This window comes from Poecilia reticulata, chromosome 22, assembly GCF_904066995.2.
Source record: "Poecilia reticulata chromosome 22, P_reticulata-male-v2, whole genome shotgun sequence".
NCBI lineage: Eukaryota > Metazoa > Chordata > Actinopteri > Cyprinodontiformes > Poeciliidae > Poecilia > Poecilia reticulata.
The window spans coordinates 27,424,158-27,442,933 of NC_088851.1; the positions used below are offsets into that span (position 1 = coordinate 27,424,158).

The 18,776-nt window shown below is 54.4% G+C and overlaps 1 protein-coding gene across 21 annotated transcripts in view; it reads right to left on the reverse strand.

Moving 5' to 3' along the window:
• Positions 1–546: 546 nt before the first annotated feature.
• kiaa1109 (KIAA1109 ortholog) overlaps positions 547–18,776 on the reverse strand; it is a 64,201-nt gene continuing 45,971 nt past the window's right edge. For 10 of the 21 annotated variants that reach the window (XM_081603446.1, XM_081603444.1, XM_081603447.1 and 7 more), the window contains 25 exons: positions 16,514–16,637; positions 16,079–16,191; positions 15,881–15,962; positions 15,725–15,784; positions 11,498–11,754; positions 10,801–11,016; positions 10,518–10,698; positions 10,263–10,443; positions 9,339–9,500; positions 9,123–9,262; positions 8,846–9,041; positions 7,828–8,028; positions 7,593–7,757; positions 6,960–7,097; positions 6,650–6,886; positions 6,427–6,580; positions 5,916–6,073; positions 5,072–5,261; positions 4,432–4,649; positions 4,107–4,358; positions 3,825–4,028; positions 2,297–2,491; positions 2,091–2,225; positions 1,847–2,012; positions 547–1,318 (listed from right to left, as the gene is read on the reverse strand). In XM_081603446.1, coding sequence (XP_081459572.1) covers positions 1,102–1,318; positions 1,847–2,012; positions 2,091–2,225; positions 2,297–2,491; positions 3,825–4,028; positions 4,107–4,358; positions 4,432–4,649; positions 5,072–5,261; positions 5,916–6,073; positions 6,427–6,580; positions 6,650–6,886; positions 6,960–7,097; positions 7,593–7,757; positions 7,828–8,028; positions 8,846–9,041; positions 9,123–9,262; positions 9,339–9,500; positions 10,263–10,443; positions 10,518–10,698; positions 10,801–11,016; positions 11,498–11,754; positions 15,725–15,784; positions 15,881–15,962; positions 16,079–16,191; positions 16,514–16,637 — 4,342 coding nt within the window. In that variant the 3' untranslated portion in view covers positions 547–1,101. Of the gene's footprint in view, positions 1,319–1,846; positions 2,013–2,090; positions 2,226–2,296; positions 2,492–3,824; positions 4,029–4,106; positions 4,359–4,431; positions 4,650–5,071; positions 5,262–5,915; positions 6,074–6,426; positions 6,581–6,649; positions 6,887–6,959; positions 7,098–7,592; positions 7,758–7,827; positions 8,029–8,845; positions 9,042–9,122; positions 9,263–9,338; positions 9,501–10,262; positions 10,444–10,517; positions 10,699–10,800; positions 11,017–11,497; positions 11,755–14,082; positions 14,140–15,724; positions 15,785–15,880; positions 15,963–16,078; positions 16,192–16,513; positions 16,638–18,776 lie in introns of all 21 variants that reach the window. The other 11 variants (XM_081603450.1, XM_081603462.1, XM_081603460.1 and 8 more) reach the window with 7 other exon arrangements.

An 18,776-nucleotide genomic window follows, 5' to 3' on the forward strand; every position in this document is an offset into this window, starting at 1 on the left:
CCTCCACCGCCCCCTGCTGGCCGGCGGTGATGGAGCGGCGCCTCCACCGCCCCCTGCTGGCCGGCGGCCCAGCCGTCATGTTTAGACGCTTCCGCTCAAGAAGAAGAAATAAAAGCGACGCGCTGCAGAGCGGAGCAGCTGGACGGACCAGAACCAAACCTGATGCCGCCGCTGGAAGCTCAGAGAGGCGGCGGCCATGTTCACGGCGCCGGGCCAGAACCGGACCAGAACCGGGCCAGACCGGGCTCTTTACAGATCTGGAACCGGGCAAGTTCATCTAAATTACGAAGTGAATCTGGGATGATTCCCTTTTCTCATCTTCGTTTCAGGATCTGCTCCAACATCCCCCCCACCCCCTCCTCCAACTGGTCGTTGGCATGGAAACGAATCTTTCACCAAGCGGCGACCTCAGCTGGAGGTCCAAAAGGCTCAGAGGGTTTGGTGGTTAGCCTGGAGAACCTGGAGAGCCTGGAGAACCTGGAGAGCCTGGAGAACCTGGAGAACTGTCCCAAACTGAGGGGACCCGATGAAGAAATCACTTCCTGGTTTGACCTTGAACGGTTTTATTAGTTAAGAAATCAACAGACTTAAGAAACGGATCTATGTGCGAGTAAAACAGGCGGTGCCGCTCCACCAGGTGGCGCCGCACCACCAGGCGGAGCCGCACCACCAGGTGAAGCCGCTCCACCAGGTGAAGCCGCTCCACCAGGTGGCGCCGCTCCACCAGGTGAAGCCGCACCACCAGGTGGCGCCGCTCCACCAGGTGGCGCCGCTCCACCAGGTGGCGCCGCTCCAGCAGGTGGCGCCGCTCCTAAATAAAGTTAAAACAGCCATTGAGGTCTGCGGAGCAGCTGCTGATGTCACTATCCTACAGGAAGCATGCCTGATCGTCTCCATGGGAAACAAAGAAAAGGCCAGGCTGCGTTTACATGAACTAGGCCGTCCAGCAGCAGCAGCGTGGTTCTGGATGAAGAGGAATCAGTCCGGATGGGTCCCAGTTCAATCTCAGGTCCACTTTGGTCCCAATTGGGTCCCTGTAGTATCTCTGCTGGGTGTCCCAGTTCTGCTCTGGTTTGGTTCCGGTGGGTCCCAGTCCCTCCCTCAGTGCTCCTCTTTGTCCCGCCCCTTCCTGTCCTTCTCGTCCTGCAGGGCGGCGCCCAGCTTCTTGATCAGAACCGACAGAACCTTGTCCAGCGGGTCCATGACGCCGCGCTGCAGCCACTTGGGGATGGTGGTGCGGGCGTGGTGGAAGCCCAGCTTCTGCAGGATGTAATCCACCCCGACCGGGTCGATCTTCCTGCCGGTCCAGGAGATCAGCCTGGACACAAACAAGATGGCCGCCCAGCACAGGCCTCAGGATAAAGAAGCTCTGAGCAGGAAACGCATCACCACCATGTTCAGCTTCTGCTGTAGATAAATAGTTCTCTATATTTTAGTAAATCATTTATTTTGTCTCAGATGAAACTAAATCTGGTGAAAAACAGTTTTATATTTTATATAAAAATCAGATCATGACCTGAAAAGCATTTTATTGTTTATGTGGAAGCAGGAGGACGAGCAGCAGACGCCTCCAGGCCGGGAATCGAACCTGCGACCAGCCAGGCCTCCATTCATGGCCTTTTATTATCAACAGAAGCTGCAATAACAGATTCTGACTGTTTTACTGAATCCATTCATTAACTTAATGTGACTCAAATGTTTGATTCATTTCCTCATAATTTAGTTTTTTTACTAAATTTCGTTAATTATTGTGATTATTGAGTACATTAATAATCATATCGGCTCCAGGCTGTGATTCGTTCTGGATCATTGTGGGTCAGCGTGGGGGCGGGGCCTGCGGCCTCACCTGAGCGTGGGCTCCAGGTGCCAGGTGTTGCACATGAACTCCCTCCAGTCCACGGTGGTGTAGCTGACGGCGTCGTCGCGTTCGCTCTGCGCGCCGCCGTCGTCCTGCGGCGCCGTGGGGCTCTTCTGGCCCTGCCGGGCGACGAGCAGCCGCGGGGCGAAGAGCGCTGAGGAAGAGGAGACGTTGTTCACCAGCTGCGGGTTTCGGCCTGAAGCTGGTCGCCATGGTGACCAGGTGAGCTCACCTTTCTCCTTCTCCTTCAGGTAGGCGGACACCAGGTCGTGCAGGAACATGATGAGCTCCGCGTCCATGGTAACGCAGATGTGGTCGGTGAACTCCGTCACCATGCTGCACTCCACCTTCGGCTTACCGCCGGCGTCTGCAACAGAGACCGGAGCCGGGTCAGAACCGGAGCCCAGAGCGGAACCGGGACACCGGCGGCCCACCCACCGCTCAGCGCCGGCTCGTCGGCGTCCTGCACGTGGATGGACTTGAAGTCCAGCTGCATTCTGGGTAGGGCGAAGATGGTCTCGGTCTCGTGGTCGTAGGCGTGCGAACCCCGGAAGCTGCTGAGGAGGCTGGAGCGGCGCGCCGCCTCGCTGCTCTGCGCGCCGCTGGAGTCCACGTTACGCAGCAGGTTCAGCTCTGCAGCAGGGGGTCAGAGGTCACCGAGGCGCCACATTCATTATGGATTATAACACAGAAATGGATCCTTTGCTGGACAAACACAATAAAGTTTTATTGTGTTTTAGGAAAACATTCAGCAAAGTCTCTGCTGCGCTGATTCTTCATGTTTAATAAGCTTTAATAAACCTTATTAAACCTTTAATGATAAGCTTATTAAACATTAATAAACTAACAAACTTCAGTAAGCCTTATTAAAGCATATTAATAAGCATTAATATTAATGCTTATTAATATGCTTTAATAAACCTTTAATAAGGTTTATTAAAGCTTTATTAAATAATGATAAGCTTATTAAACATTAATACACTTTAATAAATTTTGTGTTCTTGTCAGCGATGGAAATGAAATATTTCTGTTCTGGTTTTGTCCGTGTTTTTCTTTTTTTGATTCTTCATGTTTAATACACTTTAATAAGCTTTAATAAACCTTATTAAAGCTTTAATGATAAGCTTTTAAACATTAATAAACTTCATTAAACCTTATTAATGCTTTAATAAACTTTAACAAGTTTTAATAAACCTTATTAAAGCTTTATTAAATAATAATAAGCTTTAATAAACTGTGTTCTTGTCCGCGATAGAAATGAAATATTTCTGTTCTGGTTTTGTCCGTGTTTTTCTTTTTTTGATTCTTCATGTTTAATACACTTTAATAAGCTTTAATAAACCTTATTAAAGCTTTAATGATAAGCTTTTAAACATTAATAAACTTCATTAAACCTTATTAATGCTTTAATAAACTTTAACAAGTTTTAATAAACCTTATTAAAGCTTTATTAAATAATAATAAGCTTATTAAACTGTAATACACTTTAATAAGCTTTAATAAACTGTGTTCTTGTCCGCGATAGAAATGAAATGTTTCTGTTCTGGTTCTGTCCGTGTCGTTTCTCTGTTTTCAGCTGAAAGGTGTAAAATGACTGAAAACCAGTAACTATTTTAAAAGCTGAAATCTGTTGTGAGGTGATCAACAATGAACAAAGCATTAATTATTTTATATAATCTGGAAAGCTGGAATAACATTTCATCTTTCTGATCTGGATCTAAAAACTCTTCCTGTATTCAGAAACGTTTTAATCCAGCAGATCTGGGATCCCAGCGAGTCCCTGGTTACCATGACAACAGAAACAAACCAGGAAGCTTGCAGAAATTTACTTTTTACGACGAAACTCAAAGTTTGGTCCTGATTTTTCTCTTTCTTCTCGAGTCGTCGGGCCGTAGATAAAGCAGCCCAGGGGCCACAAGCGGCCCAGGCGCCTCACCTTGAGCCCGCTGGGTTCTGTGGGCGGTACCTTTGTTACGCATGGCGGTGACGTAGTTGAACCACTCCTTCACTGTGGCGACGCCGTGCGGCGGGTTCTCGTGGCGGCCGCGGGTGATCTTGGTGATGGTCGCCATGGGACTCTCCAGGGCGCCGCACGGCTTCGTTACCATGGTGTTGTGGCCAAGATGGAAGTCCAGCGTCTGCACGATGTAGGTGGAGTCGTCTCTGGAGCCTGCAGCCAGACAGGAAGTGAGTCAGTGGGGCAGGAAGCGGTGCGCGGCCGATCGGGCGGCAGACGCCGCTCCCTCACCGTCCTCCCAGATCTTCTGCGCCTCGGTCCAGAAGGCGATGTTGGGCTCCTCCAGGTGGAACAGCGCCCAGGACTTGGACCGGAAGTTGGGCCCGTGGAAGCAGGCCAGCGTCGTGTGGTTGCCATGGAGACTCATGGAGCCGCCGAGCTGCACGGCGTCTTCGGGGAGCGGCGTCTGGAAGAGCGAGATGTGGCAGCCGGCGACGACCTTCAGCACGTCGGGCCAGTGGCGATGATGGGCGGCGTCCACGTCTGGGGAGACGGGAGGAGGTTAACCTGACAATCTGAGGCCGCAGTGAGCGGCGCGCCCCCCGCTGGCCCTTACAGAGCTCCGCAGCTCCCTTCTCGGCGCTGATGACGGGCGTTTTGGGGGGCAGGTAGGGCCCGGGGCCCCAGGTGGACAGCGCCCGCTTGCTGGTGTCGAACTGCTGCGTGAAAAACTCCTGAAGCTTCATGCCGATCTTGATGAGGTCGGGCGTTGTGGAGCGAGAGATGATGACCTGGAAGATGTCCCACTGCAGGTCGCCGTGCACAAAGATCTCACTGGAGGACAGAGACAGATGAGTCACTACGCACTGCTCAGAAATGTACCTGGACTGACCTCCAGCTGCTTTTATTGTTTATTATTTTAAGTCTTTAAACTGGTTTGTTGCATTTAATCCAGTCTGAAGAAAAAGTGAAGATGATTCACTCGGATGTTTATTTTTACACCAAACTGTAAAATATTTATTTCCACTTCTTCACTTTCGACTTTTTAACATTTTGCACAAAATCAGCCAATCAGACGAGATTAAAACACTTTATTTTTATTTCTTTCTGCCAACTAAAGTTACTGAGAGTTTTAGATCCAGATTGTGAACCAAACTGTTGGGATGAGGCAGACTGAGCATCTTGTTTGTCTGCTAATAGGGAAATGCAGTGACTCCAGGGTGCCGCCTGGCGGCGACCCCTGACCCCAGCCGTACCTCTTCTCGGACAGGCTGCTGTCCACCGTACACAGGTTGACCTTCCACTCGTCCTGCAGCTGCAGGTCGGCGTTGCTGAACACGCCCATCAGGATGCTGGAGCCCATGTAGTCGACCCGCGCCTCCGTGGAGCCCATGGTGATCTGGATCTTGTGGCCGGGCTGCTGGTTGGGATGCTCCGAGATGTGGGCTGCAGAAACCGCAGAGCCACTCACACACGGCTGAGAGCAGAGCCCACTCTGCATTTACTCTCAGCAGAGCTCAGTGGCACAGAATGAATGCAGCGTCAGCCACAGACGTCAGCCAGGAAGCTAGCTAGCTAGCTAGCTAGCTAGCTAGCTAGGGTGTGTTAGCATCTAGTTAGCGGTAGTCGCAGAACACAATGAGGAAATCTTGGACAGAAAAACAAACTTCATGCAATGAGATACAGTAGTTCTGTGAAGCACAGACCCGTGATTAACATATTTAAGGTCAGCTACCGAATTTTAGGGCCTTAATTTTAAATACATGAATTTAAAGGGGCAGTTTTTGATATATTCCCGGCAAACAGAATCATTTTGTAGAACAATCCAGAAACTATATTACCTTCAGTTGCTATAAAAGTGCTGAATATATCAAATATGACAATTTTTTACTTCCTTATTTAATACCTTCAAATTGGGCGTCTGTCTCTTTAAGAAGCTCCTACTCTTTAAGAAGCTCCGCCTCCAGGAAGTCATTCCAACATGGCTCCTCTATTAACCCCTCAACGTCTTTTCCAGCGCTGCAGCTCCATAATGAGCTCAGCAGCTGTTTGCTAATTGCTCTGGCTAGTCTGAAGGAGCTGCGGCCGGCGTTGACTCACCGACCATCTCCAGGGTGTTGACGTCGATGTTGCCGCCCACCACGCCGCCCTTGGAGTCGAGCTTGGAGCGGCCCAGGCCCACCGACATGCTGATCTCGCGGTCGCGGTTGCTGCCCACCGACAGGCGGCCCTGGCTCTTCAGGCCGCTGGTGGTCCAGCTGCAACCGCAGGAAGGCCGCCATCATCCACAGGCAAACTCAGCTCCACAACACCCAGCAGTTTTCAAGATGGCCGCCAAGGTGGTGGTGGAAAATGTAATTTTGAAATCTCCAATGAGATGCACATGTTTGGTGTCAGATCAAAGCCTTCATCCGTTTCCTTTCTCTGCTAACAAACATTTTTAAAAATTAGCAGAGGCTAATGCTAAGCTGCTAACCTGCAGTCTGGCCAATCAGGAGCTGCCAGAAGTTCACCACCTTTGATTTTTTTCTGATCTACTAATTTCTGGACCCAGCAGAACCTCGGCCGGCCTCGGGGTAAAACGCCTGCTGGTTGCTAGGCGACCACCTACGTGTTGTTGCCCATGACGTTGCTCATGTTCATCTGGACGGTCAGCTGTTTCAGGTTGATGGCGAACACCACCAGCGTCTCCCACGGCGACCCCTGCTGGCCGGCCGACTTCCCGTTCTTCCCAAAGGCGGGCGTCGAGGTTTTGGCCACGGGCTCTGCAGGAGAGAGGTCAAAGGTCAGGAGGAAGCCGGCGCCGGGGCGGTTTGACCCGCGGGGGCAGTTACCGGTCCTGGGGGCGGACGAGTCGGACACGCTGCGGGTGCGGCCGGGCGCCGGGGACTTGAGGTGGCCCAGGCCGCCGGGCGACATGTTGGCGTGCTCTGAGAAGACGTTGGGCGACTGCGGCGCGTGCGGCGCCGCCGAGCCGCCGTCCCACGTCCTCCAGTACGCCTTCCGGCTGGACTCGGGCGACAGGTGCTGGGCGATGCTCTCCGCCGAGTCCGGGGTGGCGGGACCCGAGGCTGCGGAGGGAAACGGCTGATGAGACGGCCGCCGCCGCAGAGCGTCAGGAGCTCAGCGGCAGGAAGTGCTTACGGGGCAGGTTGATGGTCTGGTCTCCCAGGAAGAGGCGCCTGGCGATGCTGCGTCGGTACCAGGCCCGGGGGAACGCCAGGATCTCGCTCAGGCGCCGCATGTCGTACTTGAAGGAAGCCGACCCGATGTCGCACACGGCTGCAACGACAGCTTCCTGTTTAACTGATGTCACTTCCTCTACTGCCACAACATCGCTGCTGAAACCTGATTCAGAGACCTGCTGCTGCGCCCCCTGCTGGCCGAGCCCGGCCTGTCCTCCAGCCGGTTGCTAGGAGACGCTGCAGCCTGACCTTTGATTCAATAAGTACACCCCGCTAGCCAGACTGGAGCACGGCGGTGGAGGGGTCATGTTGTGGGACCGCTCCTCAGCTGCAGGAACTGGACACCTTTAATGCCAGACCATCCGCCAACAGCTGAGGCTCGGTCCAAACCGGGTCATCAACAGAACCAAGACCCAAAACTCAGCAGCTGATCTACAACAGGACGGCCTACTCAAAGCCCAGACCTCGAACCAGACAGAGATGCTGCAGCAGGTCAAAGAACCTGAGCATCCATGAACGGACCAGAACTGGGCACAGGGCGCACTTAGTTTCTGCAGGGTGTCCTTAGTTTGCCCGGCTGATGGGCTCCTACCTGAGATGTTGATCAGGGTGGTGTCCATCTTGCCTCCCTTGGAGACGAAGCTCTCGATGAAGGTCGGCGCTCCGGTGCGCCTCATGCGCGACAGGCTGACCTTCACGAACTCCAGGTTGATGCACAGCGAGTCCTTCCGGCCCGTCACCGACGACGGCTCGTCGTCTGCGGGAGACCGGGGTCAGAGGTCGGCCTGCCGCTCTGTGACCTTAAAGCTCGGCGTTCGGCCGCTTACCTAGAGGCCCGGGGCCCGGAGGCAGGCCCGTGACGGCCGATTTCTGCTTCCCGGCGCCGTACGGGTGGAACACGTAGAGGGAGAAGTCCGACATGCAGGCGGTGAAGCTCAGGCCGGACGAGTTGCTGGGCGGCCCGGTCAGGTCCGACTGGCTGCTGCTGTGGCGGCTTCGGCCCAACGGGCTGCCCAGCTGGGGAGACGCTGGAACAAACGCACCGTCCGTTAGCTAACCAGAACCAGACACACCGTCCGTTAGCTAACCAGAACCAGACACACCGTCCGTTAGCTAACCAGAACCAGACACACCGTCCGTTAGCTAACCAGAACCAGACACACCGTCCGTTAGCTAACCAGAACCAGACACACCGTCCGTTAGCTAACCAGAACCAGACACACCGTCCGTTAGCTAACCAGAACAAACGCACCGTCCGTTAGCTAACCAGAACCAGACGCACCCTCCGTTAGCTAACCAGAACCAGACGCACCCTCCGTTAGCTAACCAGAACCAGACACACCGTCCGTTAGCTAACCAGAACCAGACACACCGCCCGTTAGCTAACCAGAACCAGACACACCACCCGTTAGCAAACAAGAACCAGACGCACCGTCCGTTAGCTAACCAGAACCAGACGCACCGTCCGTTAGCTAACCAGAACCAGACAGACCGTCCGTTAGCTAACCAGAACAAACGCACCGTCCGTTAGCTAACCAGAACCAGACACACCGTCCGTTAGCTAACCAGAACAAACGCACCGTCCGTTAGCTAACCAGAACCAGACACACCGTCCGTTAGCTAACCAGAACCAGACAATCCACTAACACCATTTTATGTAAAATTTGTAATAAGTCATGTTAATTAACACTTTATAATTTATTCATAAAAAAACTATGAGCACAAAGGATTTTCAAAGTTAGCAAAAACGGCAAATGAAAAATTAGCTTTGCTATTAGCGCATTTGCGGTAGTGTGCCAATTGTTGTCAAGAATCCAGCGGGTCCCAGCAGAACTTTCCCCCTACCTCTGCTGGGGGGCAGCTTGGGGTTGTGTTGCCCCGGCGGGGTGGAGGACGGCGCGTGCGGCCCGTCCATGGTGTTGGTTCCTGTCGGCGTCTCCAGTTCTCCGCGGTTGGAGGAGAACACCAGGTCCAGCGACGGCAGCTTCAGCATGCACTCCACCCTGGACATGGGCAGGCAGCTGAAGCGGATCTGAGAGGGCTGGAAGCAGACGGGTCCTTCAGAACCAAACGGCACCAGGGAGGCTAGCTGCAGCTGCAGAGGTCACGGTTCGGGTCAAACCTGGACTCTGACGTAGACGACCACATCCACCGGGAACGAGGAGTAGGCCGAGGTGGAGGAGGAGACCAGCGAGGTGGTGGACTCCTCCAGCGGGTCCACCGGGTCGAACTGGCCCATGTCCTCCTCCTGGGTTGCCGTGGCTACCAAGACAAACATTGACTGTGAAATGAGGAGCGCCGAGTCGGTGGAAGAAACCGTCAGCGGCACAAAACCGACCTGCATAGCTCCGGTCCACCGGCGTGATGGGAATGGTCTCCAGAGCTTTTTCCAGGAAGTCCAGCAGACACGGACTGATGACCATTTCTTCCGGCAGAGTCTGAAGCGCCACCCAGGCGTACAGCTTGGCTGTCTTCACCCCACCAACGCCCTTCCCTTTGGCTGCAGGAACACAGAGCCAGAGCTGAAACTGCTAGAAGCAGTCTGCATGAAGCGGGTCGCTTCAACTGTAGACCACAAGAACTCCAATCCAGACCAGAGGAGAGGGCCATGCAGCTAGAAACACTGACAGCCTTCAACACAAAGACAGATAGCTAGCTATCCAGACAGATTGCTAAGGCTACATAGCTGTCTCACTGTTGGCTACGTAGATAGCTGTACAGATAGAAAGATAAATACTGAAGAGCCCACATTAGTTCATCAGACGGAGGAGAGGGAGCTACAGCATGCAGCTAGAAACAAACGCTTCAATGTAGATAGTTATATACCTACAGTGATAGCTACGTAGCTATCTACATAGCTAGATAGCTATCTATACAGATAAATAACTAGATATCAATCTTTAGAAAGATATCCATATATCGATAACTCAATAGCTAAATAGATAGCTAACTATCTAGCTAGATGAACGGGTATCTAAGTCTAGATAGCCAGTTAGCTATGTAGATAGTTACACATGGCCACAGACGGCTTGATAATAGCTCGATAGCAAGAAAGCTCAATATGCTCAATAGTCAGACAGCTAGCTACCTGTCCAGTAAGTTACCTGGACAGATAGCTAGCTAGCTAGTTGGAAAGGTAGCTAGCAGTCTCCAGCAATAGAAAGCTTGATAGCTATAAACACAGATATCCAGAGTCCAATTAGCTCATCAGATGGAGAGAGGTGCAACAGCATGCAGCTATAAACGGAGAAATGGACGGTACCTGCAGCAACAGGTGGGGGAGGTAGGAGCGAGTTAGTCTTGCAGTGGACAGCATTGGGGGGGTTTGGGCCGCTATCTTTCATACCATACAGCTTGGACTCTTTGGAGAGCGTGCGGGGCAGAGAGGATCCCCGCGAGGCGTTGGGAGAATCCGTCTTCAGCGTCTTGGAGTTGTAGTGCAGCTGCAGGAGAAGCGAAAGATTTCAGATTATAATCCCAAACCCAGAGAGAGGAGGACATTCAGAGAGCTGCTGACCTTCACATCTACGCCGGGGATGTAGAAGACCGTCGTCTCCAGGTCGTTGGACTTGGTCTGCAGGGTGGCAGGGCCTTTCTTCCCGGCCAGGAGGTGAGTGGAGGAGCTGTAGGCCGGCTGCAGCTTCTTCTTCTTTGGAGGAGAATCCTGGTCCAGACTCCTCAGGATGCGGTCGCAGCTCCTACACAGAAGAAGAAGAAGTTCTCCATCGGCGCGGCTTTACGAACCCAACCAGTGAGAGACCCAACCAGTGAGAGACCCAACCAGTGAGAGAGGGTTTGACCTGCGCAGGGCGACGTCCTCGTGCTCCGACTGCTGAGTGGTGGGGTGAAGGACGCACTTCCCGCTGTCGATCTCCACGCGCACGTCCAGCTCGAAGTCGATGTTCTTCTCCGGCGCCGGACTGCTGAAGCTGCGGCTGGCCGGCGTGCCGGGCCAGCGTTCGCTGAACAACTGGCTGACGGCCGAGAAGCCCGTCGGCTTCTTATGGGACGGATGGCTGAGAAACACAGAGGCTTCCTGAACCAACATTTAACCCGAAAATCACCACAGCAAGGAGAATCTAGCTCGAAAGATGTTTAGCCAGGCTGATAACTCGCTCACTTTCAATCTATCTATCAAGCTATATAGCAAAATCGCAAAACAGATAACTGTCCATCTGGCGATCCAGCTATCTAGTTTCCAGGAATCCATTTAGCTAGCTAGCTAGATAGCTACCCAACTAGCTAAATAGCTCTGGACAGATGGACAGCCAGCTCATCCTGAGATAATCTGACTGGACTTGGGCGACTCCATTTAGAGCCTGAAGCTGAGCATCGCTCCGAGTTGTAGCCCCGGTTTGCTCCAGTCCTGACTTCGTGCTGCCAGAGCCGATATTGGAGTTTGAACTCCATCAGGTTGGCACGGGAACCAGAGCAAACGGACACAACTCAGAACCACGTCAGCATGGCAGCACAGAACCAACCCGCGGCTTCACTCACAGAGGCCGGCGGAAGCTCGGCGGTCTCTCGAACTCGTCCTCCTTCTCAGAGTCCTCGGAGGACGAAGAGGACAGGTCGTCGCGCCTGGAGTCGTAGTGCTGGAAGGGAACGGCGGGTGAGAAGACGGCGGGCGTGGCGGGGGCACTGAACACCGACGGCTGGCCCTCCGCCGAGGATGGAGGATGGAGGTGAGGGTGAGGATGGGATGGGTCGTCGATGGTGACGGACAACAGCTCGCACTCGGACTCCTCGGGAAACTTTCAGAGAGGGACAGAGAGTCAGACCGGCGGGATCCAGACGGACGGGTGAAACCATCCCGCAGGCTTAGAGACCGCCTGAAAACCCAAAGAACCAAAAGACGAAGCGACCCGATGTCCACCCACCGAACGGCGCCATGAAACAGAGAAGATTTTCCACCAGGGATAGAAAACATCGACACCAGTAACCAGACAAACTCCCTCCAGAGAGCGGCCATGACACGAACCAGACAGAACCGGTTCTGACCGGGTCCAGCTGAGGGTGGAGCAGACGGGAAGTGGACTGGAAGGGGACAGGAAATGGACGGGACGGGAAGTGGACGGGAAGTGGACGGGAAGGGGACGGGAAGTGGACGGGAAGGGGACGGGAAGTGGAGAGGAAGTGGACGGGAAGTGGACAGGAAGTGGACGGGAAGTGGACGGGAAGGGGACGGGAAGTGGACGGGAAGTGGACGGGAAGGGGACAGGAAGTGGACGGGAAGGGGACAGGAAGTGGACGGGAAGGGGACAGGAAGTGGACGGGAAGGGGACAGGAAGTGGACGGGAAGGGGACAGGAAGTGGACGGGAAGGGGACAGGAAGTGGATGGGAAGGGGACGGGAAGTGGGCGGGAAGGGGACAGGAAGTGGACGGGAAATGGATGGGAAGTGGGCAGGAAGTGGACGGGAAGTGGGCAGGAAGTGGACGGAAATGGACGGGACGGGAAGTGGGTGGGAAGGGGACGGGAAGTGGACGGGAAGGGGACAGGAAGTGGACGGGAAGTGGACAGGAAATGGACGGGACGGGAAGTGGACGGGAAGGGGACGGGAAGTGGACAGGAAGTGGACGGGAAGTGGGCAGGAAGTGGACAGGAAGTGGACGGGAAGTGGACGGGAAATGGACGGGAAGGGGACAGGAAGTGGACGGGAAGTGGACAGGAAGTGGACGGGAAGTGGACAGGAAGTGGACGGGAAGTGGGCAGGAAGTGGACGGGAAGGGGACGGGAAGTGGACGGGAAGGGGACGGGAAGTGGACGGGAAGGGGACAGGAAGTGGACGGGAAGGGGACAGGAAGTTGGGCTGGGCTGCTCTGATCCTGCTGGGGGACCGTGTGGACCTTCTGGCCCAGAGCGGTTCTGGGACGGAAGCAGGAAACTGCCTCCTTGGAAACAGCTTGACCTTTCACAAAACCGGGGTCAAAGGTTCTTCTGATGGCACCGGGTCAGAACAACCCAAACAGAACCAGTGAGGCGTCCATCGTCCTCCATTATTCCACCTACATTCTGCAATAAACCAGCAACACCACTGCATGATGCTGCCACCACCATGCTGGGCAGTCAGAGGTCCGCTGGTGGGGTAAAACATGGGGGGCGGGGGCTGACGCAGGTCATTTGTTAGGAATAAGGTCAAAACGTAAATATGAAATACATTTATATTTAATTAATGAAATTAATTAACGTTAGGCCGTTGTTGTGCAGTGCAATGATGATGTTTCTTTAGAGGTAACCATGGTTCACAGAGAGAAACAATGGTGCCAATAACCAGCCTCTTTTTAAAGTGTCCAGTGGTGTCATTCTTACTTAATCATGACAGATGGATCTGCAGCCCTGTCCTCATCAACACCCACAGCTGTGTTAATGGATCAATCACTGAAACCATGTTAGCTGGTCCTTTTAAGGCTGCAATGAAGCTGAAATGTGTTTTGGGGGATAAAGTTTATTTTCTAGGCAAATATTGACTTTGCAATTAATTTGCTGTTAAGCTGATCAACATTCTGGAGTTTATGCAAAGTGCCATTATAAAACCTGAAGCAGTAGACTTTGTAAAAATTTACATTTGAATCATTCTCACAACTTTGGGCCATGACTGTAGAATTTGAAAATAAACTTTAAGCAGAATTTAAAGATCTTAAGTGTTTGTCTAATTAATCTATAAAATCTATGGAGTTTCTAAAAAAATCTACTTTTTAATAATATTTTAAATTATTTTAAGAGTTTGTATATTAGCCTGATGCTTGCCTAAAGTTGGAAACAGTAAAAAAATGAGTAACTTTTAGTGAACAATAATCAAGTCGCCTCATTTTATCCAAAACATGGACATTATATTGAGAAACAACCAAAAAACAGAACAAAGTAACTGCAGACCTAACAGGTTATGGTTTTAGAAACGACTCGCCTTTTGTTGCTGGTTTAATTAGAATCGATTCAATTCTCTGAATCTGATCCGATACTAGCGTGCATATTTTACACAACAGGCGTTCTGTCATACCCGTCGATCAGCACACTTTACGGTAATGCGCACATCGATGTTGCGTCACATACTGCTTTCTCAGCTCTGCAGCTGCGTCTCACCTGAGCGAACGGCGCCTCGGCTGTCCCTGACCTGCCTGCCGCTGGAGTCCCTGTGTCCTGCGGAGTTACACGGATCAGACACGGCGCGTCTTAAATACAGCAAAAATGTCTTTCCTGCGACAGCAGCAGGCTGCAACGCATTCCCTGTTAACGTGCCTCACCTGCGGCCCTGCAGGCGGCTCTGCAGGCGGCGGTGCAGGCGGCCCTGCAGGCGGCCCTGCAGGCGGCCCTGCAGGCGGCCGTGCAGGCGGCCCTGCAGGCGGCCGTGCAGGCGGCCGTGCAGGCGGCCCTGCAGGCGGCCCTGCAGGCGGCCGTGCAGGCGGCCCTGCAGGCGGCCGTGCAGGCGGCCCTGCAGGCGGCCCTGCAGGCGGCCGTGCAGGCGGCCCTGCAGGCGGCCCTGCAGGCGGCCCTGCAGGCGGCCGTGCAGGCGGCCCTGCAGGCGGCTCTGCAGGCAACTCTGCAGGCGGCCGTGCAGGCGGCCATGCAGGCAACTCTGCAGGCGGCCGTGCAGGCAACTCTGCAGGCGGCCGTGCAGGCGGCCATGCAGGCGGCCGTGCAGGCGGCCCTGCAGGCGGCTCTGCAGGCGGCCGTGCAGGCGGCCCTGCAGGCGGCCGTGCAGGCGGCCCTGCAGGCGGCCCTGCAGGCGGCCGTGCAGGCGGCCCTGCAGGCGGCCCTGCAGGCGGCCGTGCAGGCGGCCCTGCAGGCGGCCCTGCAGGCGGCCCTGCAGGCGGCCCTGCAGGCGGCTCTGCAGGCGGCTGAGTGGGTTTTGTTTCCTAGTCGGATGAACACAAGCCTGACTAAAGCTGCAGAGCTAACTGTGAAAACAGGAACCGGACCAGAGACTAAGCTCACTAACAGCTACCGGAGGGAGGAGTCCGACGGACGCCGGTCTCTTTAAAACAGCAAATCAGTCGCAGTGAGATTCACAAAGCGGCAAATCCTGCAACAGCGCCACCTTCTGGTGCAGAGCAGCACGACTTTCCTTCAACGTTTTACCAAATCAGCCGATAACGCTCTGAACTACCAAGCTGAATGTTTTCACAGCCTTTCAGCTCAGAACTAAGCCAGAAGCTAAACATTCACAAAGGTAAATATTTGATTTTCTAGCTAGCTAAATATTTAAGTCAGAGTTTGCAAACTAAATATTTACCTTGGATCTTAATAGTTAGAATACTTGGAACTAAATATTTAGCTTTGAGCTAAAAGTTTAGAGCTACAAATTTAGCTTGCTAACTAAATATTTGCCGTTAATTAGTGACAAACGGCTAACGGGTCAGTGGAGCCTTCAGCGACACGTAGATGATTGTGTGTGAATTAATGAGAACTTGATCATCCAAATAAAATGACCTCAGCTGCAGAGAAGCAGCTCAAACAGCCAGAAAAGCCCCAACAATCACAAGAACGCTGAAGTAAAAGCTGAGCTTCAGGCCTTCAGCCAAACATGCAGAGATGTTAGAAAGACCAGAGGAAAGGTGCTGATGCAGATTCACAACAGGGTGAGGCGGTTATTGGTTACGCAGCATCACGACGTCACGTTTGGCTGCAGAAACACGTCTGAGGAGTGAAGTTAGAGCCTCCTGTTGTGATTCGACTCTCAGCTCATCACAGATCTGATTTGGTTTCCTAACACTGAACCGTCTACCTGGAATATGTCTGCCGGGCCGACAGGCGAACGCTCAGAGTCCAGCGGCTGAGCTTTATTCTTTAAACATAAAGTCAAACAGATCCGTTAGACAACAGGGTTCCAGGATCCTGCTGAGCGGTCCGCGTCCCGCCAGCAGGGGGCGCCGGACTTTACCTGCTCGTGGATGTTGAAGGTGACGCGAGGCGAAGGAGCGGACACGTCCAAACGGACCTCATCCACGTCCCCGATCTTAGAGCTGCAGACAGAAACGTGACAGAGACGCTTCCTGTGACATCAGCAGAGCCGAGCCAATCAGAGCGCAACAGGAAACGGCTGCAGAGCACCCCAACGTTTCTACGTTCGACCTCTGACCTCTGGCGTTCGATCCGTTTCTGAGGCGGCCGGCCCGCCGCCGCCGAGATGCTTTTGGAGCGGCTGTAGCTGGGTTTGTAGCCGAGGCCCCACTTATCCTTCAGGGAGGCAGCCTGCAGGAAACACACGGGTCAGAGCAGAACCAGAACCAGAACCAGAACCAGAACCATCCTCCAGGACTTTAAAGAAAATAATGAGGAAAAACCATGAAAAAAGGTCAAATGAAACCGTGAGCAGTTTGGCTTCTTCCTGCTGAGCGACTGAAAAACCTTCATAACGGATAAATAGCTTAGAAACGTTTCCGAAGCTTCAAATCGTCTCCAGGATTTAAATGTTTGTGTATTTGCAATAAAACTCAACGATGAATCTAAGAGGAAGTAAAAATGAATAACTGTAGCTGCTGTTGCTACGGTGACGGCTTTGACCCGAACTGACCCTCATGCTGGAGCGGCGCAGCTTCTTCCTGACGTCCCTCCGGATGTCCTGGACGGCCACCGACTCCAGCTGCTGGTAGCGCTGGATCTCCTGGTTGATGGTTCCCTCGCTGGCGCCCAGCTTCCTGCAGACACACGGCGCCGAGTCATCACGGCGCTCTCTCTCTCACGGCTCTCTCACACACACACGGCGCTCTCTCTCTCACGGCTCTCTCACACACACGGCGCTCTCTCTCACACACGGCGCTCTCTCTCACGGCGCTCTCTCTCTCACACACGGCGCTCTCACACACGGCGCTCTTTCACACACGGCGCTCTCTCACACGGTGCTCTCTCTCTCTCACGGCGCTCTCTCACACACACACGGCGCTCTCTCTCTCACGGCGCTCTCTCTCTCACACACACGACGCTCTCTCACGGCGCTCTCTCTCTCACGGCGCTCTCTCTCACACACGACGCTCTCACGGCGCTCTCTCTCTCACGGCGCTCTCTCTCACGGCGCTCTCTCTCTCTCACGGCGCTCTCTCTCTCTCACGGCGCTCTCTCTCTCACACACTGCGCTCTCTCTCTCTCACGGCGCTCTCTCTCTCTCACGGCGCTCTCTCTCTCACGGCGCTCTCTCTCTCTCACGGCGCTCTCTCTCTCTCACGGCGCTCTCTCTCACACACGACGCTCTCTCACGGCGCTCTCTCACGGCGCTCTCTCACGGCGCTCTCTCTCACGGCGCTCTCTCTCACAGGGTGCTCTCTCTCTCACACACACGGCGCTCTCTCTCTCACACACACCGCGCTCTCTCTCACGGCGCTCTCTCTCACGGCGCTCTCTCTCACTCACGGCGCTCTCTCTCACACACGGCGCTCTCTCACACACACGGCGCTCTCTCACACACACGGCGCTCTCTCACACACACGGCGCTCTCTCTCACACACGGCGCTCTCTCTCACTCACGGCGCTCTCTCTCACACACTGCGCTCTCTCTCACACACTGCGCTCTCTCTCTCTCACGGCGCTCTCTCACACACACACGGCGCTCTCTCACACACATACGGCGCTCTCTCTCACGGCGCTCTCTCTCACTCACGGCGCTCTCTCACACACTGCGCTCTCTCTCACACACTGCGCTCTCTCTCTCTCACGGCGCTCTCTCACACACACACCGCGCTCTCTCACACACACACGGCTCTCTCACACACGGCTCTCTCTCACACACGGCGCTCTCTCACGGCGCTCTCTCTCTCTCACGGCGCTCTCTCTCTCACACACGACGCTCTCTCACGGCGCTCTCTCTCACACACGACGCTCTCTCACGGCGCTCTCTCTCACGGCGCTCTCTCACGGCGCTCTCTCACGGCGCTCTCTCTCTCTCACGGCGCTCTCTCTCTCACGGCGCTCTCTCTCTCTCACGGCGCTCTCTCTCTCTCACGGCGCTCTCTCTCTCACACACGAAGCTCTCTCACGGCGCTCTCTCTCTCACGGCGCTCTCTCTCTCACGGCGCTCTCTCTCTCTCACGGCGCTCTCTCTCACGGCGCTCTCTCTCTCACGGCGCTCTCTCTCTCACGGCGCTCTCTCTCTCACGGCGCTCTCTCTCTCACGGCGCTCTCTCTCTCACGGCGCTCTCTCTCTCTCACACGGCGCTCTCTCTCTCACACACACGGCGCTCTCTCTCTCACGGCGCTCTCTCTCTCACGGCGCTCTCTCTCACGGTGCTCTCTCTCTCACACACACGGCGCTCTCTCTCTCTCACACGGTGCTCTCTCTCTCTCACACACATGGCGCTCTCTCTCTCACTGCGCTCTCTCTCTCACGGCGCTCTCTCACACACGGCGCTCTCTCTCTCACGGCGCTCTCTCTCTCACGGCGCTCTCTCTCTCACGGCGCTCTCTCTCTCACGGCGCTCTCTCTCGGCGCTCTCTCTCTCACACACACGGCGCTCTCTCTCTCACACACGGCGCTCTCTCTCTGCGCTCTCTCACACACACGGCGCTCTCTCTCTCACGGCGCTCTCTCTCACGGCGCTCTCTCACACACGACGCTCTCTCACACACGACGCTCTCTCTCTCACGGCGCTCTCTCTCACGGCGCTCTCTCACACGGTGCTCTCTCTCTCTCACACACACGGCGCTCTCTCTCTCACTGCGCTCTCTCTCTCACGGCGCTCTCTCACACACGGCGCTCTCTCTCACACGGCGCTCTCTCACACACACGGCGCTCTCCCTCTCTCACGGCGCTCTCCCTCTCTCACGGCGCTCTCTCTCACGGCGCT